General features: G+C 39.6%; 2 protein-coding genes across 2 annotated transcripts; both read left to right on the forward strand.

The window, feature by feature from the left end:
• The first annotated feature begins 2562 nt into the window (after nt 1–2562).
• LOC147631082 (uncharacterized) lies at nt 2563–8839 on the forward strand. Its single transcript, XM_086809136.1, has 3 exons — nt 2563–2875; nt 2976–3113; nt 8706–8839. Exons 1-3 carry the CDS (start codon nt 2563–2565, stop codon nt 8837–8839), a joined length of 585 nt encoding a protein of 194 aa, XP_086665262.1.
• A 5528-nt stretch (nt 8840–14367) lies between these two features.
• On the forward strand, nt 14368–23179 carry LOC147631083 (ABC transporter B family member 3-like). Its single transcript, XM_086809415.1, has 11 exons — nt 14368–14879; nt 15008–15062; nt 15190–15365; nt 15459–15680; nt 15893–16131; nt 16254–17053; nt 20181–20835; nt 20950–21178; nt 21354–21620; nt 21813–22067; nt 22206–23179. Exons 1-11 carry the CDS (start codon nt 14649–14651, stop codon nt 22875–22877), a joined length of 3801 nt encoding a protein of 1266 aa, XP_086665541.1. The 5' UTR covers nt 14368–14648; the 3' UTR covers nt 22878–23179.
• Nucleotides 23180–27292: the final 4113 nt, after the last annotated feature.

Raw genomic sequence — 27292 nt, forward strand, 5'->3', positions numbered from 1 at the left:
TCCCTCCCCCTCGCATCCATCACTATCCCGCCCCTATCCGTCACATCATAGCAAACCACTCTCTCCATCTCTCTCATCTCCTCCTCTTCCGAACTGTCTCCTCTAACTCTTCTCCCTCTATCTCCTCTCTCACCGCGTGCCCTACTACCTCCCCCACCTCCCCCACCTCCCCCAAGCACCCGCCGCATCCTCCACTCCCACTCTTCCTACTGCTGCGGGTGGAGTCACGACTGGGGGATTGTCTACGTGACGGTGGCTGTGAGCCCTGACGTGACGGTGGCTCTGAGGGAGCACGTGATGGTGGCTGTGAGGGTGTACGTGAGTGTGTCTGGGACGAGGTATGTCTCCTCGGTGGACGTGGAAGAGGAGAAGCTGCATGCCATCTCGTCGGACTCGGAGGAATAGACGGCACTGGAGTGCCTTGGATACTCGCGGTAGGGGTATAGACACCAGGCAGGGAAGGAGGGGGATGGGCATACATATACTCTGTAAGCTCAACCGGACTAGGTTGGTGCCCAAAGTGATTCATCATCTCCATCAACCAATTGCTGTACGCAAATGGATCGGATGAAGAACCTGGAATATCCATAAAGAACCTGTAACAAACATCATCATGCACATCATGGGCTGTCTCTTGACTCACACATTGTCATTACACAAGTCAATTGCCTGCAAATCATGAAATCTGAAACGCCGCAGTTTTCTGTCCGCAGAAACGCGTGTATAAACTCGGCCAAAAACGCGTGTATATACGCGTGAAAAAACTCTGCAGACAGATTACACGCGCTTCTACACGCGTTTGTACACGCGACCTGCGAAAAAAATTTCTCGAAAAGACCGACCCCCCGACAAAGACAGAATGTCCTTATAAAAGGACCAGCCATTGTCGCCCCTGTCAGGATGCAGCAACCCAATCGTGTGCAAAAAGACAAACCCAAAGAGCAAAGAGCAAAGTAAACAAATCTGACAAAAGAGACAAGGCACAGGACAAAGTCACTCACCTCTGAAAAAGTGAGTCCTCTCTGCTCCTTCTCTGCTCCCTCCTTCTCCCGTGTGTGTGCTCCTTTCTCTGCTCCCTCCTTGCTGTTGGAAGAGGCGAAAACAGGTGAAAACGCATGCACTGTTGATTTCTAAGTTCAAAATCTATATTTGGGGAAGACGGGCTATTTTTAGTTTAAATATGCCGCCGCGTTTATATTCGCGTTTATGAACGCAGGTATATTCGCGTGTATATGATTTTAGCTGCGTTCATACACGCGTTTTGCAGAAATTAGCCGCGTGAATACACGCGATTTTTAGGAAGTAGCCGCGTTAATACACGCAAGTTTTAGGATATAGCCGCATCAATACACGCGATTTTGTGCTTTCATTAAAAACATATAATGATTTTGTGTTTTCTGATTTGTACACAGGATGTCATCAACCTCTTCAAGCAGTTCTGGGGAAGATGAGACAATGCGTCATCGTAATCGCGATGTGTGGTTGGGACAACGGATCAAATGTATGTGTAATCGATGTCAAGGATGCATTGTACGAGCATGTCGAATTACCTTGAATCACATCTCCATGTATGGAGAATGGAATCAAACAGGTTTAGAGGTGAGTAGATGTAAATTGATGGTATTCAAATGACTCATGGTATCCAAATTAAATTAATAGAGTTGTAACATATAATTTGATAAATTGAAGCAGGATGCAGTACCACACCCTAACATGGTACCCTACGCGCGACGAGAGCACGTAAAGCGTCGACGAGATGATGCTGGAGCTTCGGGATCTATTGTCAGAGATGAGTGGGAAAGGGACGACAATAGCCCTGCACCCCACGAAGTTGTGGAAGAGGAGGTGCTTGATGATATGGTGCGGAATCTTTTTAAGGATGATCCCAAAGGTATGGACGACGATGATATGGAACAAGAGCATCTTTATAAAGCTTCATCGACACCGGTGTTTGAAGGGTGCACACTCTCAGTTTTACGTGCTTCACTTGAACTACTTAATATACAAACAGTTTATGGATGGAGCAATGCAAGTCTTGACGCATTGTTGAAGTAAGCATTCTAACTTATAAATTTGAATTAGTGGTTTAAGGTTTAGGATTTAAGACTAATTATAATTGATGATATTGGATGCAGGCTATTATCAAACATGCTTCCAAAGGAAAATAGACTACCCACCTCAAGAGACATAGCGAGGCGCTATGTGACATCTCTTGGAGGACTGGATTATGATAAAATACATGCATGCGTCAATGATTGCATTCTCTTTCGTGGGACGCATAAGGAGGCTCTACATTGTCCCACTTGTGGTGAAGCAAGGTACAGAACAGATATGAAGAGTTTTGATGTACCTCGTAAAGTCTTGCGACACTTTCCTATAATTCCTCGCATCAAACACATGTTCAAGTGCAAATCCATAGCAGAGCTCATGTCATGGCATTCCTCACATCGATCGGATGATGGCATGTGGAGAATTCCCGCAGACACTCCTGCTTGGAAGCATATTGAAGATGAGTGGCCCAGCTTTAAAACAGAGCCCAGAAACTTGAGACTTGGCCTGGGTATGGATGGAGTGAATCCATTTGGTTTCAAAAGCACCGCATACAGCGTGTGGCCAGTTGTGTTGGTGAATTACAACCTTCCACCATCAATGGCGATCAAGAAGGGACATCTTATGTTATCCCTTCTAATTCCAGGGAAACATAAAGTCAAGCATATGGATGTTTATCTTGAACCACTGATTGATGAGTTGGAGGAACTATGGAGAGGTGTTGCGGTGGTGGACATTAGTAGGCCTCTCTCCTCTCGACACTTCGACTTAAAAGCAGTGTTGATGTGGACAATGCATGACTTTCCAGGATACAGCGATTGTTCTGGTAAGAATTCTAATTACCTCCCTACTCTATTACTATTGGCTATATATATTAATTAGACGGTTTGACTTTATTATTCTAACTTTTATTTATATTTTAACAGGTTTGAAAACATCGGGTAAACATGCATGTCCTGTTTGTGGCCCTTCGTTAGTACATGAGTATGCTGATGGTTTGTGTAAGACTATATTCGATAATCATCATCGATTTCTCCCCTCAGATCATCCTAAATATGTTGCCAGTAAGAGTAACATTCCTCCACAAACACTTCGTGCAAAAGATTGGAAGCGTATTTGGGAGTCTACAACTATTCTTCCTCCAGATGGCATGAACAGGTATAGTGATGTTTTTTCAATCTTGTTTTGTGTAGTCTCTAATTGGATTAAAGGTCACATAGAGCAATCCCTTGTGCAGGTACTCCATTTTTTTCCGGCTGCCATATTGGACCCATCTTAAGATCAACCATCTTCTTGATCCCATGCACATCTTCAAGAATGTGGGATCTGGTATTTGGGAACATATTACTGGTAAACGAGACAATGTCAGCGTACGTGAGGACTTGCGGGTCGCAGGACGTATGCGTCAAGCTTGGCCACAAGAGGTGGGTGGGCACGTTCGTCTTCCGCCTGCACCATGGATTATATCAAAGAAAGAGGAGAAGCAGGTAAAGCAGGCCATCACCACTTTGCGTACTCCCACTGGATGCATGAGATCATTGAAGGGAGCCTTTACAACCACTAAGAAAAGAGGCGTTAAGCAACTATATGGGTTGAAGTCCCACGATTGGCACAAGATGCTTCAAGTAAGTGTTTTCCAAGTCTTGTACGTACGTTGAAATTAAATTTTGTAATGCCATAAACCATAAATGTGCTCTTATGTGCGCAGTTCATACTACCTACTAGCATCGACCATTGTGCGAATAAGAGTTTGAAAAAATGTATTTATAAGATGGGCGAGCTTGTGAGGTATGTAAAACCCATGCTCAGATCACCCTTCATTATACCTTGCAAAATGAACGTGCATGAGGTATAACGTACTATTTAATTATTTTTCAGATATGTTAGTTCCAAAGCAATTGATCCAGCCACGTTGGATGATGCGCGTGTTATGGCAGTGGAGGTGGTTTGTTTGGTAGAGGAGACTTTTCCGCGAACCATTCTCACAAGTCAACTACATCTCATTGTGCATTTAGTGGACGAAATTGCTTTATGTGGTACTGTGCATGCACGTTGGATGTTCTTCCTAGAGCGCTTCATGAAGACCTTAAAAGACTTTGTGAGGCAAAGTGCAAGGCCTGAAGGAAGCATGGCCGAGGGTTGGTTGATACAAGAGTCTCTTGTATATATTTCAGAATTTCTTGGTCAGGTGGACAGCTCTTTGCCACGACTATGGAGCAATGAAGAGGACTTGAGGATGACCTCTATTGTGCCTCAAGGAAAAGGACAGAGTAAAGTAATTGACAGAACATTGATTGATGATCTCAATTTCACTTGTATCCTTAATAGTGATGTGATGAGCAGATGGGTTACAAGATATGAGGATGCAAAGACAAAAAGGCAAGCATAAAGAGCTCTCTTTCGGAGGCAACATGGCTCTCGGAAGGCGTACCCTAAGCATCTAGCAACACTTTCGAATGATATCCATGTTGATTGGTTGCATGAGGAAATGGAGAGAGCAGAGAGCGACGAGGGGCTGCATATCACGGCGGAAGAATGGGAGTATGCACGAGGATGCATGTCAAAGGTACATAGAACTAATGTTTTGCATTAGTTGTAAGTGATTTGCTTTTAATATTTATTCACATTGCTTACACAAATATTGCTTCTATTTTGGTCCAGTGCACTATGTTCAATGCTATATGGTGTGAAGGCAAGCATTTTCGAACACAAAGAATTGATGAAAAGAGAAATACACAAGATTGCGGTGTCATTAGTAGCTTTGAGGGAGCTAATGGAAAAATGGATGATTATTGTGGCATAATCCAAGACATATTTAGGCTTGACTTTCGTCGCTTCTTTGTGTATGTTTTGGATGTCAAATGGCAAATGAACGTGGTGGAAAAAGGGCCTGATGCAACGATAAAACGCCATGCAAGTGGATATGTAACTATTGACTCTACAAAGTTCTGGCAAACAAAGAAAGATAGGCTCGTATTGCCACAACAATGTGAGCAGGTATGCATTTCTTTACTAATGTGTTTCATGTACATATATATCTAAGCTCGCGTACCCCTTGACTTTTGATATGCTAATTAATTACTGTACTATGTGTATTTGAGTGGGTTATCTATCTACCAATGGTGCATGACATCAAATGGTGGTACGTCATCCCTATTGCACCACGTTCCAAAGTGATGTATAATACATTCACTGATATGGAGCATATGGAGGATGTAACAAGCCGCAATGAAGATGACGTCGAACATGCCATTGAAGATGTTGTGATCGATGATCAAGAAATAAGAGATGATCGTGATAATGAGGATGAGCATGCCATTTCTCATGATCATGAGAATGACCCTACCATTGAGGATGATGGTGATGTTGATGAGGATGATCAGGACATCGATACCATTATCAATGGAGTACAGAATATCGATAGTGGAATAAATTTAATCGTAGCCTTACCAATTGATCAAATGGATATTGATGTTGATCGTTTGGCAAGGATGGATCTTATTGAAGATGAGATCGAACCCTAACCAATCCGTCACTGTATGTTCTAAATTGATGACATTTCTATCATCTCATATGCATGATTTATTTTTGAATATATTTCATTGTTGTAAATGCATGTAGTGGGATTGTGTAATGATGTATACTGTAATGTACTATGAGATGGTTTAAGGAAAATAGTTTTTAATTTTGTTAAGGAATTCAGTTTTTTTTCAGTTTTTCTCTGCCATGCGTGTATTAATCCGTGTACAGTGGCGTGTATTTATCCGTGTATAATAGCGAGTATTACCCCGTAAATATTATCGTGTATTTATCCGTGTATTACTGCGTGTATATAAATGCGTTTATACACGCGTTGATAAATGCAAATATACACGCGAACTTAAATGCAAAAATACACGCGCCCGATTCTATTCAAATACAAGCGCGACCATACACGCGTTCGTAATTTATCGCGTGTATGAAACACGTGTATGGCAGCATTGTCTTGTAGTGATATCTATCACATCATATCTCATTCTCATCCATTTAGATCACATCACATCCTTTCACATATCATCACATCTTATCACATTCACGTCCACATCCATTTACATCACATCACATCCCATCCACATCCATTTACATCACATCACATCTCATCCACTTCTCATCACATCCACTCACATCTTATCACATCGCATTCACATCTTATCACATCGCACTCACATCTTATTCACATCGCATTCACATCTATTCACATCGCACTCATATCTTATTCACATCGCATTCACATTTAGTACCGTTTTCTACTTTCGATATACCGATGGGACTTTTCTAAGTTTCTGCCAATTGCTTGGCCTAGTTAAGGGTAATTTTTCTCGATGGATATTTTCATATTCTTTCTCAAATTTCTCAAGTGAAATATATTCAATATTCTTCTTTTTTAGTAAAAGATTCATGGGATTTACAAAAATCAATTCTACCCATATTTTCCAATAAAATTAATAATGCTCAAAATTCCACTTTTGATAAATACTCATAATTTGAATTATGCCAAAAATTCCTCTTTTACCACGTACTAACTTGGATCTCAAATATCATGGGAATTCCTCTTTTTGCATAAAAATAAATTTACCAAAAATTCCTCTTTTACCATTTAATTACTTGGATCTTAATTATCATGGGAATTCCTCTTTTGCATAAAAATAAATTTACCAAAGTTTACTCTTTTCTCATAATCAATTAATTATGCATAATTACAAAAAAATAATTTCTCATGAATATGATGAAAATCATTCTTTTTGCATAGGATGTCCAATCCTAGAATATGGTAGGAAGTCCTCTTTTAGCATTATGCATAAAAATAAGATATGTATTATTTTTTGAAAATTTTATTATAGCTTCGCTGCTATTACTGATAATTCTTAATTTTTTTTCAGAAGAATAAAAGCTTGTAATGAAAATATGATAGTAGTTCCTCTTTTATGCTTAAAATCAAACTATGAATTTAAATCATAATTTTAACAATAATCATAAACTTAATTTTGATTATCTCACTAGATTATGCTAATTCCACTATTTTCATTTTTCCAAATTGATAGGATAATCTATTTCTCATTTAGAATCAATCAAAGTAGTTTTTAACTACTTATAAATAATCTAAAAGAAATAACCATTATTTTGTTAACACAAAATCATAAAAATACCATTTTCTTAATCTCTAGCTTATCAAGCCTAGAGTTTAGCTTTGAATTAAGAGACTATCATTGAGAAGCATCCTTTTTCAAGGGAGTTAACCCCATAAAGATGGCTATTCTTTTAGAGAGAGTGATTTACTTAAAGAAAGCATTACAAATAAGCATAAAGATTAACTTTCTCTTAATTAAGCATTAAGACTTTAAGGGAAAGCTTGATTTGAATTAAAACAATCATTTAGAAAGCTTCTCAAGCTTGAGAGGGGTTGAGAAGAAGAAAGTTATTGAGAAAATTGAAAAAAAAATCATAAAATTTAATTTTACCTCCGAGTTTGGCTTGGTTCTGTAATTGCAGTGAAGCCCCCAACCAATCAATTGGTCCACCAAGAGGAGAAGAGCAACTCCAAGAGGAGTTGTAGAGAGAGAGAGAGCTCCAATCTCCCAAGAGAGAAGAAAATTTAAAGTATAATAAAAAATATGATTATTTTAATATAATACTGGCATAGTATAGCTCCAATATTCAATTACAAATGATTGAGGGTCTATTTATAGGTGAGGGAGACCACTTACCAAGTCCAATTGGGTTCTAGAATTTTCCAGGTTCAATTTTACTCAATTTGGACAAGATTTGGACCAGTTTGGCTCCCTTTTTTATTTGGTTTGATCCAGGAGAGAGGAGAGATAAAAATATCACAATGTTTTTGAATTAAAAACTACTCCACACATGTGAAAGAGGCACCTACCTCAAGAGTCCCCCTTTCCTTACCAAGGTGTCAAAAATGTATCATTATTCTAAAATCTCTCATTTTTTTAGTTATATTTCATAATTTTTAACTAATAAACCTTGTACTTAGTCAACTCTTCATCTTATGTGAGAATTTACTCATTTTTTGGTATTTTCTTTTATTCTTTTGGATATATCTCATCCCAACACTTGGATTAATCCAATTGGCCCATTGGAACCTTAATTAGACCATAATCCAAAAATTTCTGAAAATGTAGACCCTTAGGCTAAGGTCCCTTATACCATTTTCAATTAATTCCTAATGCACATTGGAAAGTTAATTTTGAACTTCTGTTTCAGGGGAATCCATTTTAGACACTAGGAGGATTTTTATATCCAAAGATATCTCAATTTTGGACTTCACGCGACAGCCAAATTACAATCTAACTGCATACCTGTCCGAGACATTTGATGTCAAATAATATCATTCAATCATTGTCAATTGATGATTTGATACGTACCCCCCCCAAAAAAATCTCACCCAGATGGTGAAAAACCTTGATTTCTAGGATATTTATTTACTTTTTAAAAAAACTTAAAATATATTAAATAAAAAGGTTCATGAAGGTTTTTATTCCAAGAAGTATAACACCATTAACAGGAACTTAAACTACACTAACTTGATGATATACTCAATGAACTCATTGTCCCACAAGGGTGTACCACTTTTTCAAATAATGGCCACTTTTTGTAGGCAGTGGACAAGCCGCGGGATGAGCCCCAAAAGTTAGTTGCTCAGTCGATTGGAGTGAACACCCTACATAGCTTTGGTAGAAATGGCATCACAAGTTCTGTCACGATGTTTGATGTCCATGGCAACCATCATCCTTGATCCAAAGCACTTGTGAGGTTAAAGAGCAAGCGTTGCACACTGTTGTCACTGCAAGATCGCCGAAGAGGAAGGTGGAAGCAAGTGCCATGACGATCGAACGATGACAGCCTATGTGCCCACTTGCACGTGAACACACCCTTAGTATAAGATGTCCCCAAGACGATTTGAACCCAAGACCTCCTGTAGAAAGTCCAAAGTCTTATACCTAGGCTACCGCCTTGGAGCAAGTTCTATAACCTTTTCTACATTGTTTGCTTCATGAGTAAGATTAGTAAAATTTGTTTCCATTTTGGCAAATTGATTCACCTCCAATTTAGCATTTTCAACAATTGATTGGCCTCCAATTCAACAATATTAGCTATCATCTTACTTAATTTTTTGGACACATGCAAGGCATTTCTCATCTACACAGCCATAGAATTGCTCATTCCAAAGTAATAAATCAGAAAGTTAGAAGCATAATCCTAATTTTCATCATAATTGTTTTAAAATATATTTTTAAAATATTTATTGTCGATTTGAAGGTATTTTTTGAATTTCAATAGTGTACACAATTTTGTCATTTGAGTCGAGTGTGGGAATTTAAAAAAGGTTTTTTCTATCCCAATGGTGGAAATTTTATTTTCTCAATGTATAAGGTCACAATATTTAAAGGTTTAATAATTACAAAATGTTTTAAGCTTTTGGCATCATAGTTTTAAAGGTATTTTTAAACTTTAATAGTTCACATTTAACTCAGGTTTTTTTAAAAGACAATGCTAGCAACTCTTTGATTTTATGTATTACACATCAAGGTCATTTGCATTCCCACATCTGTGAGAAAATATGATTATTGATGTAAGATTCCTCCCTCTAGCTTTTGAGGTGTAAAGGTGTAAGAACCTCCCCTTCTATTCTTGTGATTATTCCCCTCTCTGAAATAGAAGAAAGATCTTGTTTTACCCTGTTTTGGCCTGGAGAGAGATACCAACAACCTATATTTGACCAGCCCTTTAATGAGAGCTTTAATGAGAGAGTGATTTTTTTTAAGATTTGGGCATTTAGCAATAGCAGTTAGCATGTGCATTGCTTTTCGTAAATTAAAATTAACAATTTAAATTTATCACAAACTTTGAAGTTGTACAATGACTGGCAAGTTGCACAATGACCTTTAATAGTTTTGAAACTAATGGTGAAAAATAAAAATTTCAGGTAAGAACTTTAAGAAGAAAACAAACATGATTGTTATGTGGCCCCCACCTTCATGCACGCAAAAGACTAGCCTTAAACGAAGTAAAGCAACAAGTTTTTTAAAAAAACTAGTGGGCAACCCGTGCTTTGCACGTCTTTTGAGACTCCAAATTCAAATTCTACCCAAACCTCCTTCTCACCTTCTGGAACCTCCAAATTCTTGCCACATGGCAGCTTTGTGAAACTCTTCCTTAAGATAATATAGAGGAGGGCAAGTGAAAGGTTCATCCAGAGGAAATTGAGAGCCAAGATAGCTCAACTACATAGGAAAGCAAAGGATAGACATGATGACAAGCTGATCAGTACAATCCAAAGTACAATCCTGGATATAATGGTTTTGAGAAAGACACCAAGGATACTATGCTAGTGAAAACTCTATATCTGTTGTAACTCTTCTCTAACTCCTTAATGTAAATAGCCTTTATTTGAAAAAAAACAGAGCTTAAAATTATTAAATCAACATTCTTAAAGGATAGACATGATGACAAGCTGATCAGTACAATCCAGGACATGATGGTTTTGAGAAAGACAATAGTCACCAAGGACTCTTCTCTAACTTCTTAATATAAATAGCCTTTAATACTTGAAGAAAAAAGGGCTTAAAATTATTAAATCAGCATTCTTAAAGGTAATAAAGTAGTATTCTTAAATGAGGCACGTTGGGTGGTGGTCTACGAGACAAAGTGTGAAACCGTAAAGTTAAACTAATGGCCTCTCCAATAAAAAAGATTAGGAATAGGGGAAGAGGATGTAGTTTAAAATTGCAACATCCTGGTCTCCTCTTACATTAAACGGACAGCATTACTCAAGGCTCAGCCTGAGTCTGATTCTGCTGACGAGCCGCACTACTAACTAGGCGAACATTCACGCCGCGCAGAGGATGATCATCTCATTTGCAGAGGAAACAGGAGAGAGACACACACAAGCGGCTCAGCCTCCCCGTGGTGAATTTTTGAATAATGAAGGGTAAATTTCATCTCTCTCTTACACACACGTACACACAATTAGCACATCGATGGGGACGAGAATGGAATTTCGAATAATGAAGGGTGATTTCACCATATAATATATATATATATATACATTATAAGGCCTTAGTGTTTTTCTCTCTAGTGTCTATAAAATTTTCATCTTTTGTTCTCTCTAAGTCTCAAGCATCTCACTTTCCCATCAAAAAAATTTTGAAATTGTTCAAATGTTTACTTTGAAATTTGAAATTGTCCAAATGTTTAATTAAAGATTTGAAATTGTCCAAATGTTTAATTAAAGATTTGAATCTGCTCAAAAGTTCGCACAAAAATCTCTCTCCCCTTGCCTCAAGAGTCTCTCTTTTGCTCTCTTTCAAGCTCAAGCCCACATTAAAAAAAACATTAATTTAATATACATATATATGTATATATGTGTGTGTGTGTATGCATGTATGTATAAATTGGTATACACACACACACACACACACACACACATATATATATAGAGAGAGAGAGAGAGAAATAACACACACACACACACACACATGCATAGACACATGTATGTACTTACACCAATTTACACATTATTTTAGTATACACACTATGAAAAATACATGAAAGTATAAACATGTGGTCTTTAATATCCTTTCAAGTATCTTAGGTATGTTATTTTTTTATGATGGATGCAACATTTGATGCATCTATGATGTGGAAGTTCTTCACATCCACGTGGAAAGTATGATGTGGCAACTCTTCACATGTATATGTAAGACCTCAAAAAATGGCATATGTGCACACACTCATGAATTTGTGCATACATGTGTTTACATACACATGTATGCACATTCGTATGCATGCATATTTACGTAAACATACATATGTTTGTGTGTGTACATGCACGTGTTTATGTAAATTTCATTTCTCTCTCTCTCTCTCTCTCTCTCTCTCTCTCTCTCTCTCTCTCTCTCTCTCTCTCTCTCACGCGTACACATATATATATATCAAATCGACGGGGACCAAAATAGAGCTCGGGGGATACACTATTAAAAACCCTATGTATCACATGTGTTCAAGGGGAATTTAAAAAAAACCCCTTACCTGTGAATTTTTTATGAATAAAATGACCCCTTTTTCTTTATAAAAAAATCCTTCTATAAATGTATTTACCTTAAAATTTTGAATTAAAAAACCCCTTCATTTGAACTCACATGGTATACTTGCATATTTTTAGGTGAACCCCCCGAGGAAGAGAGATGATGAAATTTCTAATAATGAAGGGTGAATCTCACCATAATATATATATAATAAGGCCTTAATGTTTTCTTTGTTAGTGCCCACAAAATTTTCATATCTTTCATTCTCTCTATCTCAAGGATCTCACTTTCCCCTCTCTCTCAAGCACTCATCAAAAAATATTTAATAAGAAATTTGAAACTGTTCAAATGTTTAATTAAAGATTTGAAAGTGTTCAAAAGATTCTCTCTCTTTGCCTCAAGAGTCTATCTTTTGCTCTCTTTCAAGCTCAAGCCCATATTTAAAAAACGTCAATTTAATATACATATATATGTATGTGTGTGTGTGTGTGTGTGTGTATACATACATAGAGAGAGAGAGAGAGAGAGAGAGAGAGAGAGAGAGAGACTAAAATAACACACACACACACACACACACACACTAGAGTAATGTGTAAATTTTTAAAATAATGTGCAAATTGGCATAAGTACATATGTGCACACGCACATATGTACTTATGCCAATTTGCACATTATTTTAAAAATTTACACATTACTCTAGTGTGTGTGTGTGTGTGTGTGTGTGTGTGTGTGTGTGTGTGTGTGTGTGTGTGTGTATACACACTAAATTTTATAATGTGTATGTTAATTCATTATTAGTAAAATAAATAAGAAGATATGAAAAAATATGAGTGTGTAAGTTACACCAATATATTGTTTCTAGAATATGTACTTATGCCAATTTGCACATTATTTTAAAAATTTACACATTACTCTAGTGTGTGTGTGTGTGTGTGTGTGTGTATACACACTAAATTTTATAATGTGTATGTTAATTCATTATTAGTAAAATAAAAATTTACACATTACTCTAGTGTGTGTGTGTGTGTGTATACACACTAAATTTTATAATGTGTATGTTAATTCATATGTACTTACACCAATTTACACACACACACATATGTACTTATGCCAATTTGCACATTATTTTAAAAATTTACACATTACTCTAGTGTGTGTGTGTGTGTGTGTATACACACTAAATTTTATAATGTGTATGTTAATTCATTATTAGTAAAATAAATAAGAAGATATGAAAAAATATGAGTGTGTAAGTTACACCAATATATTGTTTCTAGAATAAAGTGTAAATTGGGGGGGGGGGGAGGTGTATACATACACAATATAATATTAAAGTAAAGTAAATATATGTAAATCCAATCTTAGGGAAGTAAATGAAAAAATATGAAAAACATGTGAAAGTGTAAACATGTGGTCTTTAATATCCTTTCAAGTACTTAGGTATGTTATCTTTTATGATGGATGCAATATTTGATGCATTTATGATGTGGCACCTCTTCAAATCCACGTGGGAGGTATGATGTGGCAACGCTTCACTGTAAGACCTCAAAAATGGAATATGTGCACACTCTTAGGAATCCACGTGGAGGGTATGATGTGGCAACTCTTCACATGTATGTGTAAGACCTAAAAAATGGCATATGTGCACACTCTCACGAATTTGTGCATGCATATGCTATGTCGATGTATATTCTATGTATGTGTTCTATGTGCATGTGTGTGTGTGTGTTCTATGCATTTGTGTTTTATGCGTGTATACATGTGTTCTCGATGCAAACATGTGTCGCAATCGACCTATTGAAGGCGGTTCTGGCCCACTCGTACATAGCTTAAAGAAGGGCCTGGCATGTACACTTCTTGAGTCAAAGTACATATGCTATGTCGATATATATTCTATGTATGTATTCTGTGCATGCGTGTGTGTGTGTGTGGGTGGGTGGGTGTTCTATGCATTTGTGTTTTATGCGTGTATACATGTGTTCTCGATGCAAACATGTGTGTCGCAATCGGCCTATTGAAGGCGGGTCTGGCCCACTCATACACAGCTTAAAGAAGGGCCTGGCATGTACACTTCTCGAGTCAAAGTAACAATCTTAGGTCAATAGGTTGTTTATTTTACCCTCACAACAGTCTCTTCTTGTATTTTTCCTTGTCCTAAGTCAAAGCCTAAGCTGGAATTGCCTTCATTCCTTCAATAATTAATCATGGGGCTCACCCTCCGTCTATCTTCATTCCTTATACAAACTCTACATGACTAGAGCAACTATTTGATGAGAAGAGTCTCTCTCTTTATTTTTTGTATGCAGATAACTTCACAAAATTCTCTCGTGTTGATAAGGCTACCTGATATCCATAGTCTATGTATGCAGATAACTTCACAAAATTCTCTCGTGTTGTAATGTTACTTGATATCCATAGTCTAGAAACAGTCCATGCGCGGTTAGTGATACGAGCTAGCTTGATATTCTCGTTGCTTTGCTTTCGCAATAGAACTAGTAGTGAGGATTAATCGAAACCATGAAGGCTACAAAGGTTGAGAATGAGGAGAAGAAGAAGAAGGTGGAATATGTGCCATTTCACAAGCTTTATGCGTTTGCCGATTCTTATGATTTGGGTTTGATTATAATGGGGACCCTTGGAGCTCTGGTAGCCGGAGCTCCTCTCCCTCTTGCTGCCTACATCTTTGGCAATGTCTTGGATGCCCTTGCTTGGTCTGATCCTCATAAACAAGTTCACAGAATGTCTCAGGTTAGGGTTAATCCCTTCATTACTTTTCGGTTAAATCTTAGTGTCTGCGCCCATTAACGTATTTATAGCTCAACTCTCCACACTAATCACAATGAACTTATTGATGCTCTATGACTATATTATTGCAGACTGCTTTACATGCTTTATTTGCGGGGTTCTTTGCAGCCGGTGGATATTTCTTCCGTAGGACCTCCCCTTTTTTGGAAAACTTCTATGCTTTTGTGGCGATGAAAGTGTGATTTGATCTTAAAAAGAGCTTTAACCGGCGTAATCGACTTTTTTTCTTCTTCTTTTGTCGGTGTGTTTGTAGAGGTTACATGCTGGATGACCACGGGAGAGAGGCAAGCTGATAGAATCAGATATCTCTATCTGCAAGCCTTACTGAGGCAAGATTTAGCATTCTTTGATCAGGAGATCTCTACCGGAGTTGTGGTGGAGGGCATGACTGCGGACACTTTTCATATCAAACAAGCGACAGGAGAAAAGGTGTAGTAGTAGTTGCATGATGCAAACTCTTTGTTCTTCATAAATTTGAATTGCGCCCATTTACTTACTTCTTTTCATTTTGTTTTAAAAAAGGTTGGAAGGCTTATACAAATTCTTGGTACTCTCTTAAGTGGCTATGCCATTGCCTTCTCGCAAGGATGGAAGCTTACGCTGGTGATCTCTGCAATCATTCCATTAATATTGGCATCGGGCTATGCTATGGATTTAATAACCTCTAAAACCTCAAGAAAGGTTTTTGAGGCCAATGGAAACGCAGGCAGCATAGTAGAGCAAGTCATTAGTGCAATCAGAACGGTAAGTGGGATTATTGCTAACATATGCAAGGTGATTAGTTATTTAATTTTGCTCAACATTGAACTAATCTTGTAGGTCTAAAAGCTGATTTATTAAAAGCATGCATGCGCTTGTTGATTTTTTTATTATTTTGAGAGGAGTGCAGCTGAGTACAGGTCGTCAAGACATTGATTTATTTTCATTTTGATTGTTAATGTATTTTTATTCTGCAGGTGGTGCCTTTCGGTGGTGAGAAGAAGGCAGTGCAAGCGTATGATACGGCCTTGAAGAATGCCGACAGGGCGAGTTTGCAAGAATGTTTAGCGGTTGGCTTAGGCATGGGGGGGGTTATGTTCTTTACTTATATCGCGTATGCGTTGACTCTGCGGTTTGGAGCGCAGCTCATTGTGCATGGTGGCTACACAGGGGGCAAAGTGATTACGGTGCTCTTCTCCATCATCATAGGCACAGGGTGCGTTGTAATATTCATATTTACAAACCTTTGTTTACTCATAATAAGCTTCGTTTAAGGTTAATTACGTTTTTTTGCAACTGCAGCCCTTGGCTGATTGATTTAATTCTGGTGTGTTTCAGGGCCTTAGGTCAATCTACTCCAAGTTTGAGTGCCATCGCGTCGGGCACTGTTGCCGCACACAAAATGTTCAAGGTGATATACAGGGTGCCTGCAGTGGACATTTCAGATGAGAGCGGACAAGTTCTGGACGAGCTGAAAGGCCATATCGAGTTCAAGAATTTGAGGTTTGCCTATCCCAGCCGACCCGGACACCAGATCTTTGCCGATTTCACACTTTCCGTTCCTGCGGGCAGTACTGCGGCACTTGTCGGCGAGAGCGGGAGCGGCAAGTCTACAGTGGTGAGCTTAATCGAGCGCTTCTATGACCCGCTGGCCGGCGAAGTGCTGATAGATGGCGTTAACTTGAAGAAACTGAAGCTCAGCTGGTTTCGCCGCCAAGTAGGCCTTGTTTCGCAGGAGCCTGTGCTACTGGGGGCATCAATACGTGACAACATCGCCTATGGCCGAGACGGTGCTGCGGAAGAGGAGATCCACGCCGCCGCGCAACTCGCCAATGCGGCCAAGTTTATCGCGGGCTTGCCCGAGGGTTTCCATACCATGGTGGGACAAGGAGGACTGCAGCTGTCCGGCGGACAGAAGCAACGGATTGCCATTGCCCGGGCGGTGCTCAAGGACCCTCGCATTTTGCTCTTGGATGAGGCCACCAGCTCGTTGGATGCAGAGTCTGAGAACCTTGTTCACGAGGCCCTGGAGAAGATAATGGTGAACCGCACCACCCTCATCATCGCCCACCGTCTCACCACAGTTAAAAACGCCCACTTCATCGCCGTGCTCCATCGAGGGCACATTGTAGAGCAAGGTATAGTCTCTCCTCTGCATTACGCAGACTTCATCGTTGAATTACGTTGGAATTTGGACCCTTGAGTGCATTTTTAGTACGTCTCACTGTAAAAGAAAACCTTCCTTTAGCGTAATTTTCACGGCTCGAATTTGGTGTGCTAACAATGTCTAGGTGTAGAATCAATGTCTAGGGGCGGCAGATGGGTGCCCAGTTTAGAGTTTTTAGTTTTTAGTGGGTGCGTCAAATTGCAAGTCTCAGAGTACTTGGGCTGCTTCGGGAGTACTTGGTCGCTGTTGTTGTGCCCAGCTCATGGGTTTTCTGGGGTAGTGCCTTAAGGAAGTAGCGAAATCGTTTCTAAGACTGGAGATGACAAAGCTAATGACAAAAGCGTCTCTGCTCGAGTCTCAGAACGAGCTTGCTCGTTTCTAACCCCGGCTTGAAAAACAAAAACAAAACAATCAATGTTTGGTGGTTCCCTGTACAGATCATTGAACGCCAAATTTTGTACAGTATCAATGTCATGTGGTCCCACGTACGGACCATTGAATGCCCAATTTTGTGTAGTATTAATGTCTTGTGGTCCCATGTAGAGACCATTAAATGCCCAATTTTGTGTAGTATTAATGTCTACTGATCCTACATACGGACCATTGACCAATTTTGTGTAGTGTTAATGTCTAGTAGTCCCACGTATACATCATTGAATGTCCAATTATGTATAGTACCAATGTCTAGCAGTCCAACTTACAAACCATTCAATGCCCAATTTTGTATAGGATATCGTGGTCCCATATGCCACCATTACAACTTACTAGGGCTAGTTGCTAATAAAGTATGGTTGGAAATTGATTGTTAGCAGCTAGCGTTTTTTTTTGAAAACACACAGCCATGCATTCCACCGCTTGCATAAAGGGAGGGCTCGTACGCATGAACGTGTACATTGTATATTTGTGTAGCATGTCCAATCACCCCACATTTGGAGCATTAAATGCCATGTCCTGTGGTTATTTAATAATAGATTTTAATATGTCCATTGGAGCTGGCCGATAGCAGTCAGTCAACATGTGTGGGTGTCCAAAAGCCTATAGATGGCTCATCCATCATCTAACTCCTCACTTGAGGGTAGGTCTAGGATAGGGTTTGTTACCCTTTTTGGGAAGGCAAAAGGCCACATACATTGTAACCTTTTTAGATATACTATGAATATATTGAAAATACAACTATGTCTCTCTCTTCTATCCATCTCCTCTTTGCGTTTTGCATCAGGATGTTCCTATGAAATGTGCTTAGGACTGAAAGAAGACAGAGCTTCCACCATGTAACATTGGTATCAAAGCTTCAGGTTATGAGATATTGTTGCTATGCCTATGTCCCACCCACCCGCACTACATCATACATGGCTAAAACCATTGCTCGTGTCTTGATCTTTTGGTGGTGTGGTGACTAGGCAACATTGTATAAGCATCAAGTTCAACAATGCTAAGCACTAATGGTATCCAAGATGAAGGTGGATAGTCCAAGGAGAGTAACACAAGAAGACATGGAAGAAGTTCCCAGAAGGTTGGTTGGCGGTATTTCACAAGACCCAAGGGGAATGCACCCCTTATGACAATTTCCTTGAGATTTTCGACAATTCTCTAGTGGTGCAAGTATGATGCCCTTGGGGTGGAGGTTGGTCCTCACACGATGAAGGTCGGGTGGGTGTGGCTTATTAGCCCTTGCAAGACTACTAGTTCGGGTATGCAATATGGCAGGACTACTAGTTGAGGTATGCAGTACTACATTCCTTGGTGATGTGGCTGCACCTGATGCTCTGATACCAATGTGACATAACAGAAGCCTTCATGCCTTATTCTCACCCCTTAAGCACCATGTAGGAACATTAAAGCAAAACACATGAGAGAAAGAGAGAGATAGATAGGTTTTCAAGTATATTTATTATGTACATAGGAAAAGGTTTACAAGTATATTTATTATGTACATAGGAAAAGGTTACATTTATGCTTGGCCATAGGCCTTTCCAAAAGGGCTACTGACTACTTATGACCAATCTCCAAAAGAGAGAAAGAGGATTTATAAGCTAATGCACTACTTTCTTTCTTATATGATGCATGGATGTTGTTCATATGACAATGAATCGTTATTCCATTTTCATGAAATGATGGCAATTTTATAATTTAAATGAAGTTTCACCACCAATATATCACCCATTTGTTAGGGTGCTTGAAGTCTATGCATGAGACCTCACAGGTTCAAATCCCATCGGTCGCTTGGTGTATGAGTTGTAATTTATAATTCACAAAAAAAAAGATATCTAAGTGGAGTTTGGCCTGGTAAATTCTCAAGTAACTTTAGAGAACTATCTACTATCTATGGAAAGTAGTCTCAACAATGTTGCCTTTCAAGGATAGTCATTGGTAGGCTTCTAGGCTATAAACTCAAGGTATCATAAAGGCTTCATTAAAAACTATTTCATCAATTTGACAGCGACTTCATCAATCTTTTTTTCTTTTTTTTTAAACAGACAGGAGGGATTATATTATAACATAACTGAATACAAAAAGCTTTTTAAACAGAGAAGCATAAATCTTAACGGATAGATCATTTGAAAGCTACAAGTTTTGAAATTTTCCCTACAATTGATTTATCCCTCTGGTTGATGATCCTCGTCTCTTCTTCTATTGTTTCCCATTCTTGATTGAACTGGGAGTTGAGCTTGTTGAATTTCTTGTTGGCTATACTCATTGATTCTTGGTGCTTGCGTTGTAGCTTTTTCATTGTTATCTCTTTGATGTTAACAAAAGCTCACTTCATCAATCTTTGACTACTTAAGCATGTATTAACGTAGTCAACAAATTTATTGTGATATAATAAAACTCTCCACCCATGATAGGAAATAAGGGATTCTCACGTAGTACTTTGCTATCTTCTAGTAGTCGCCAAAATTTTTAAAAAATAATGAAACTCTCGAGTCCCATTTAATTTCAAAGTCCACTTTCATTGGAAAAATAGCCAGCCCTTTTCAATTTTATTTTTGTTTTGAAAATGACACCTAATAGATACATATTTTTGGCCCGTGTTTACAATACTAAAAGAGCAGTTAAACTGTCCCTTAATTGTTAAGCGGCTTTGTGGTTGAATTCAGGAACTCACGCTGAGCTAGTCAGCAAGCCAAACGGGGTTTTCTCGCAGCTCGTGACCTTGGAGGAGAGGCTGCAAAACGAGCAACAGCAGCAGCCCGGAAATGAAACTGAGCCACGCCTGCCGAGCAATGCTACGTCCAACTTCCCGGTAGCGACTCACGAGCGACTGATCAGCAAGGCCTCCAGCAGGTCTATGTCATTCGGCAGTGTAGGAAGCATCGGCAGCATCGCCGTCGACAACGAGACGGAACGGCAGCTACGGAACTGGCGGAACGGCGTCGGAATTTACGGCAACCACGACTCTATCCGGTGCTCTCATTTCCTCCGCCTGGCTTCGTACAACAAGCCGGAGACCCCCCTCCTCCTGCTGGGTTCTATCGCTGCTTGTGCTAATGGAGCTATCATGCCGGTCGTCGGCCTCCTCTTTGCGAACATCATCCGCACCTTCTACAAGCCGCTGGACGAAATCCGCAGTGGCTGCCTCCCATATATCTACCTGTTCGTCGTTGTGGCTTGCTTGTCCCTGGTGCTTATCCCGCTGCAGAACGTCTGCTTTTCAGTGGCGGGAGAGAAGCTGGTGCGTCGGATCCGTCTCTTGACGTTCGACAAGATTCTCCACCAGGAGATAGAGTGGTTCGACGCCAGCGAGAATGCCAGGTGAGCTTGAAGGGAAGTAATAGTGACAGATTTCCGGACGGAGATGTTGACGGACTGTCGGATGGGGTTCTTGACTCTTGTTTTTTTTTTTTAAATATATAAATTTGTTTGCAGTGGGCTTATCAGCTCGCGGCTACTGCGAGATGCGTCGCATATGAGAACAATGGTCGGAGATGCATTAGCATTGATTTTGCAGAACCTAACCACGGTTGTCGTGGGTTTGTTCATAGCCATCTCTACATGCTGGCAGCTTGCTCTACTATTCGTAGGTTTGCTTCCCTTCTATGGTATGGACGGCTTTATGCAGATAAAGCTGGGAGAAGTCTTCGATTCGAAAGCCAAGGTATTAATAAAGTTGCTAATTAACATGAGCGCCAAGCCTGATTTACTTGGTGGGTTTGTTAAATATGCGCATGTATGAGGTGTATGTACATGCATATGCATATAATATGTGTAGATCTTATCCATAATGATGAGATTATCCTTAATTTTGTCTTATGGGATATGGGATTCAACAGGTCTTGTATGAAGAAACAAGCCAGGTAGCACATGAAGCTCTGAGTAGCATTAGAACGGTGGCCTCATTCTGTGCTGAGAAGAAGGTTCTTGGCTTTTACCAAGCCAAAAGCATGAACTGTGTAAAGGCTGGTATGCGACGAGCTCTTATTGGAGGATTTGGGATGGCGGCAACCTATGTGGTGATGTTTGGCTCCTTGGCACTAAGCTTTTGGGTTGGCAGTCGCCTTGTCATATCCGGGAAGGTCAATTTTGATGGATTTGTGAAGGTGGGATTGCCATTATAACTACGTTCAAAAGTATAGTAGTGTATGTAAGCATGATTTGAAGAGTTATTTGGGATTTATCAAACTTCAATGCTATGTCTTGTGGAGCTTTGCATGATTTGAAGAGTTATATAAACTTCAATGTTACGTCTTGTGGAGTTTTAAGAAGTTCTGATACTAATTGCTGGTGTGCAGACCTTCTTAGCCATTGAGCTTAGCGCGCTTGCCATCTCCCTCTCAGTGGCGGTCGCCCCAGACATCTCAAATGTGAAGCCAGCTGTTGCTTCCATCTTCACTATGCTTGACCTGAAATACAAAGATCTCACCTCTGGCACCAAGTTGAAGAGATTGAAAGGTGAAGTCGAGTTTCAACATGTGCAGTTTACATACCCCTCGAGACCAGACAGTCAAATTTTCAATGACCTTAGCTTCACTCTTGAAGCTGGCAAGGTGAGTACATCCCTCATGAGGTGAGTCTCATTTAGTTGAAGCTTGATGTCAAATGTTTAGCCTTGTACAACTTCATGGGTTTTGGACTGCTTTGTAAAGTGTTCCCTTTATGCTAATGTTGTTGGGTGAGCACAACAGACTCTTGCTATAGTGGGAGAGAGTGGAGGTGGAAAGTCCACTGTGTTAGCACTGATGCAAAGGTTTTATAACACACAAGGTGGCCACATTTTTCTTGACAAGGTGGACATCAAGCAGCTGCAAGCAAAGTGGCTACGCCGGCAGATGGGCCTTGTGAGTCAAGAGCCCTTCTTATTCAATGACACTATCCGAGCCAACATTGAATACGGGATAGAAGGGGAGGTTTCACAGGAGGAGATGCAAAAGGCCGCAGAGATAGCAAATGCTCACAAATTCGTCTCTAGTCTGCCATCAGGATATGATAGTGTTGTAGGGGAGAGGGGGGTGCAGTTATCGGGTGGCCAGAAGCAAAGGGTGGCAATAGCACGTGCAATGGTGAGAGACCCAAAGATAGTGCTGCTAGATGAGGCCACGAGTGCATTGGATGCAGAAGCTGAGCTGCTTGTGCAAGAAGCATTGGAGAAGGCTGCTGTGGGGAGGTCAACCATGGTGGTCGCACATCGTCTCAGCACTGTGAGAAACGCTGATAAAATTATTGTTCTTAAAGATGGCTGTGTTGCCGAGCTAGGCACCCATGATGAGCTCATGACATGCGAGCATGGCCTCTATGCAGCCCTCGTGAGAATCTCCACTACCAGAGATGGGAACTCAACCCTCTCGTCTCCAATTTGACTAGTCTGGGACACGTGCGGGGCGTGCCTCTTACCTCCTCTTTTTTTTTTTTTTCCTACTATTGAAAATCATCCAACCCAGAAATATAAATCCATCTCAAATTCAAGCCATCTCTTATTATTATCACCATTGTAAAACTCATTTCAAATAACTTTCTCTGGGGGCCTTGAGACTTAATTTTGGTCTTGTTTTTATAATTAACATCCCATGCATGTGTTATTGTAACCAATTTGACTCTAGCTTTTGTGCTCTATTGGTATATAAATAAAGTAGTGTTAGAGTAAGCTTGCAGTTTGTATGGATTTCTCTGGGTGAATCATTTCTTGCTCATGTGTCTTCATCCACTTGGTTCTCGATGTGCAATCGTTCTATTGCTATGTATGGTGATTGTGGTGCTGCATCATGTATATAACATTGAGTCGACGTTGCTTTTGCATGCATTGTTAGACATGTCTAAGCCATCTTCTTCCGTTCGTGCATCACACCGGCTCAAAGAGCAAGTTCTCTTCCTTTTTTTCCTGAATCTGTGCCTCTGGCGCGTCACTTCTGTTACCTCGCATGGCTGCTGACTGTCCTGTACATTCGCCTTCTAAGAAAGCTCTATCCGAATCCAATAAGGAAAACATCCCTCCTCATGTGGTGACTCCTCCAGAAGGTTTTGCAATTTATTGTAAACCTATGGAGGGTATCACATATGTATATAAACAAAGTAGTGTGGAGTAAGCTAATAAATTATTTAGCTCTATTATCTGACTCTAAATTAGCTTCCTATTATAACAAATGCCATACCAAAACATAATGCCATAGACCCGAATGCTCATGGATGGTCAGGGTAGAATGCCACATAGAAGAAAATCTGAGCTACCATCATATCTGGTGCTGTCATATACCTTAATACCATAAAATAGCTCTTGCAACTTCTCAATAAGAATACATTCATATCGGATTCCTGGTTCTTACCTGAGGTAAAACAAGAATCCAATAATACATCTGCTAGAAGAATTTAGAAGAAGATAAGATGATGGCCATGAGTGAAAAGAAGACATGTACTTACTAGGACTTAGGAGACTTAACATTAAATGTTCCTTCTTAATGTGGAATGTTATAATTCACAAGTACAATTAGCCATGTAGAGTTTTTTTAAAACTGCCACAAGGATTAATTCCATCAAGTGCCAGTTCAAGGTGTAGATTTAGTGGCTCATCCTTGAAGATAGGATACTCCTCTCAATGTGTTGAAACGCTTCACAATCACTAGTAGTCCTAATCTTCCCATCCACGCTTCTATTTGATGCATGCCACATTTGCAACTTTGCAAGCTCTGGCACAATCATTGATGCAAGCAACAATATGATTATAGTCCGTACCAATATGAGACAGTATAGCTTTTGCCTCTACTCGTGACTTTGGAAGCTTGTTGTTTGTCGGCAATAATTGTGTAGCAAGTAACTTGTAAGAATCAATGCAAGAGGTTCCTCAATAAAACAAAAAATGATAGAAAATTAACATGCAAATAGCATGAGCATTATTGGACATCAAAATACTAAAGCCACCAGAACCACTATAAGAGATGGGGAGCATAGCTAGCCACGTCAAGAGAAGAGAGAGTAGAGAGTAGAGAGTAGAGAGTAGAGAGTAGAGAGAGGGGACTTGGGTAGGTGCGTAGGGTGTACACAATTATAGTACGTGGGTATAGCTACCTACGGCTAATACGCAGCTATAGCCACGTGTTGTATAGCTAGGAGTATAGCCGCGTACTGGGAAAAAAAATCGAGACATTCTAGAGAGAATTCCCGAGAGCTGAAAATGCCACAATATCACAAAACAAGAAGCACAAAATGTGATCCTAATATCACAAAAGAAGAAGCACTTAATGTATTGTAATACAATCAAATATGGACTAAATCAAAACTGGTAAATTGAGCAATTGTTTAATGAATTAGGGTGAGCTTGGCCCAACATCTATTGCATCTCCCACAAAATCCATACATGCTAATTGGTTTATCTCAAGATCCATATCTCCTATTACAAGATCAACAGAAAAATCTATCCCACTAGCATCGGACTCAACATCATCATCGTCATGCTTGGATAAAATTCCTTCCTCATTATCTTGGATAAAGACCCCTTCATCTTGATAAGTTGGTGGTATCTTGCATTCTTCATCTTGTACTTAATCCTTTGCATGTTCATTTTCGACAACAACTCCCTTGATCTTTAAAGCATACTCATTTTGATAGAAATGCTTTTCTTTTCCATAGTATGTATCTCTTGCTTTAGCTACAATTTCCTTGCCTTTGTGTTGGTCTGGAACATCTACACCAAGTTCTGCCATGCAACTCCTAGAGTGTTCGCATCCTGTATGTGTCCTATCATTAGTGTCTGTGTGACACTAATTAAAAGCCAATACATGACTTTCCTTGCACCCTGGTTCCAATCCTTGAATGAATTTATGTCTGTTGGAATGGCATTCTCTTTAGAGACAAATCAGGAGGCTCCTCATTGTGTCCTTTGACATAGTCCCAAATTCCTTTACCCATAAGGAAATTGGTCATTCTGAAGTTCTAGGCATGGAAGTTGTTCTTGTCCAACTTCTCACTAACAATCTGATTGATTCTGTCAAACATATTTTCCTACAAAACAATCAAAAATTTGCAATAGACAATTTTTGTATGCAACCTGTAACACAATAGTATCTTCTGTGGCTACTACAATGGTACTTCAACACAACTTGTAGGTCACTAGATCTAACCAAAGTACATGTACATAAACCCAATGTCAACAATACATGTGCAAACACTGTGTCTGCACTCCCAAAATGCATTGCTGCACTCTAGAAACTAGATTTCAACTAGAGACAGTTCTCAACCAGAACTTCTCGTCGAAACTATCGAAAATATCTTGCAGTGTGACAAAATGGAGATAGAGTACTGTGTACCACACAAGCACCTCCAAGCCTGCAAAGAAAGCTCTTGAATCGGAGATGTGTAGCTCTCGAAGATATTAAGGTTGTTGTACCTAAACCAAGAATGGAAAGAGACGGTGATCCTCTTACCCCATGTACCACTTCCTTGCTTGCTTATTCTTGCCTCTTGCTTGCCTCCTTAGCTCTCACATGAACTAGAGCTCTAATACCATAAAGAGAATGTGGGGGGGAGAGAGAGAGAGAGCTTGAGTTCCTTACCAAGAAAACACACACACACACACACATACACACAAGAGAGTGCAAGAGAGTGCAAGAGAGAGATGGATGGCTTAATTTTCTTCTATCTTCTTCTCTTCTCTACAGCCATATAGCTAAAAGATAGTACATACATAAAGGAAAAGTACTCTTCTACAACAATATACAAAGTGGTCAGTCTATAGTGTGAACCCAACTATATGAGCTGGCGCTGTAACTATGCCATAACTCTAGTACTCCAAAGTGGCTATCACACAGCGTGTCATCCACTTACGACTGAACCTGATTCCTTGTTCCCAAGGGATTTATCAAATTCAACATGCCTTTTTTCTTGTGAAGGCTTCCTTGCCTCAATATTTGTCTTTCTCTTCTTGGTGTTCCTTTTGTAGACTTCTTCAACTTTGTGAACTTGAGGGGAACACCTTTGTCCTTGAGGGTGTGTTTCACTAATTGGTTGGGGGACTTTGAATTCTGTGCATCAAAATGCTTCTATGGGGAGAACATAGGCATCTCATTGCTTGCTTTCTTCTTAGATTTATTCTATGATGTAGGCTTTCTTGGTGCAGGAGAGTTCGGGTCCACTAGTGTGATAGCATTATTTAGAATGCAAGAAATGCATTTTTCTCTCACCCACCATACCCAAGACTCGGGATAGTCAATCATATGTAAAGAAAGTTAAACCGGGCCAAAAGTAAGAGAAAAACATCTGCTGAGAAATGAGTATGGGAAAAGTTAAAGAGAATGTGGGAGAGAGAGAGAGCTTCAGTTCCTTGCAAGCAAAACAATGACTTATATTTTAGTTATATTGTTGTAGAGAAGAGAAGAAGAGAATGTGGGGGAGAGAGAGACCTTCAATTCCTTGCAAGCAAAGCACACACACACACAAGAGAGTGCAAGACACAAGAGAGAGATGGATAGCTGAATTTTCTTCTATCTTCTTCTCTTCTCTACAACCATATAACTAAAATATAAGACTATATACATAAAGGTACAACAACATACAAAATGGTTGGTCTATTGTGTGTGAACCCGACTATATGAGCTGGTGCTATAACTATACCATAACTCTAGTACTCCAAAGTGGCTGTCACATAGCTTGTCATCCACTACTAGCGGCATATCGACCATAATCTCACCAACCATGCCAATGGCATAAGTGTGGAAGCTGTTGCCCAGGCGGGTCATCAATGTCCATAATAGCACTATAGTTGAGCAGTTTAATATCTCAACACTCC

Source organism: Cibotium barometz, chromosome 15 (assembly GCF_041138505.1).
Source record: "Cibotium barometz isolate CiBa-2024 chromosome 15, ASM4113850v1, whole genome shotgun sequence".
In the NCBI taxonomy this organism is placed as follows: Eukaryota; Viridiplantae; Streptophyta; class Polypodiopsida; order Cyatheales; family Cibotiaceae; genus Cibotium; species Cibotium barometz.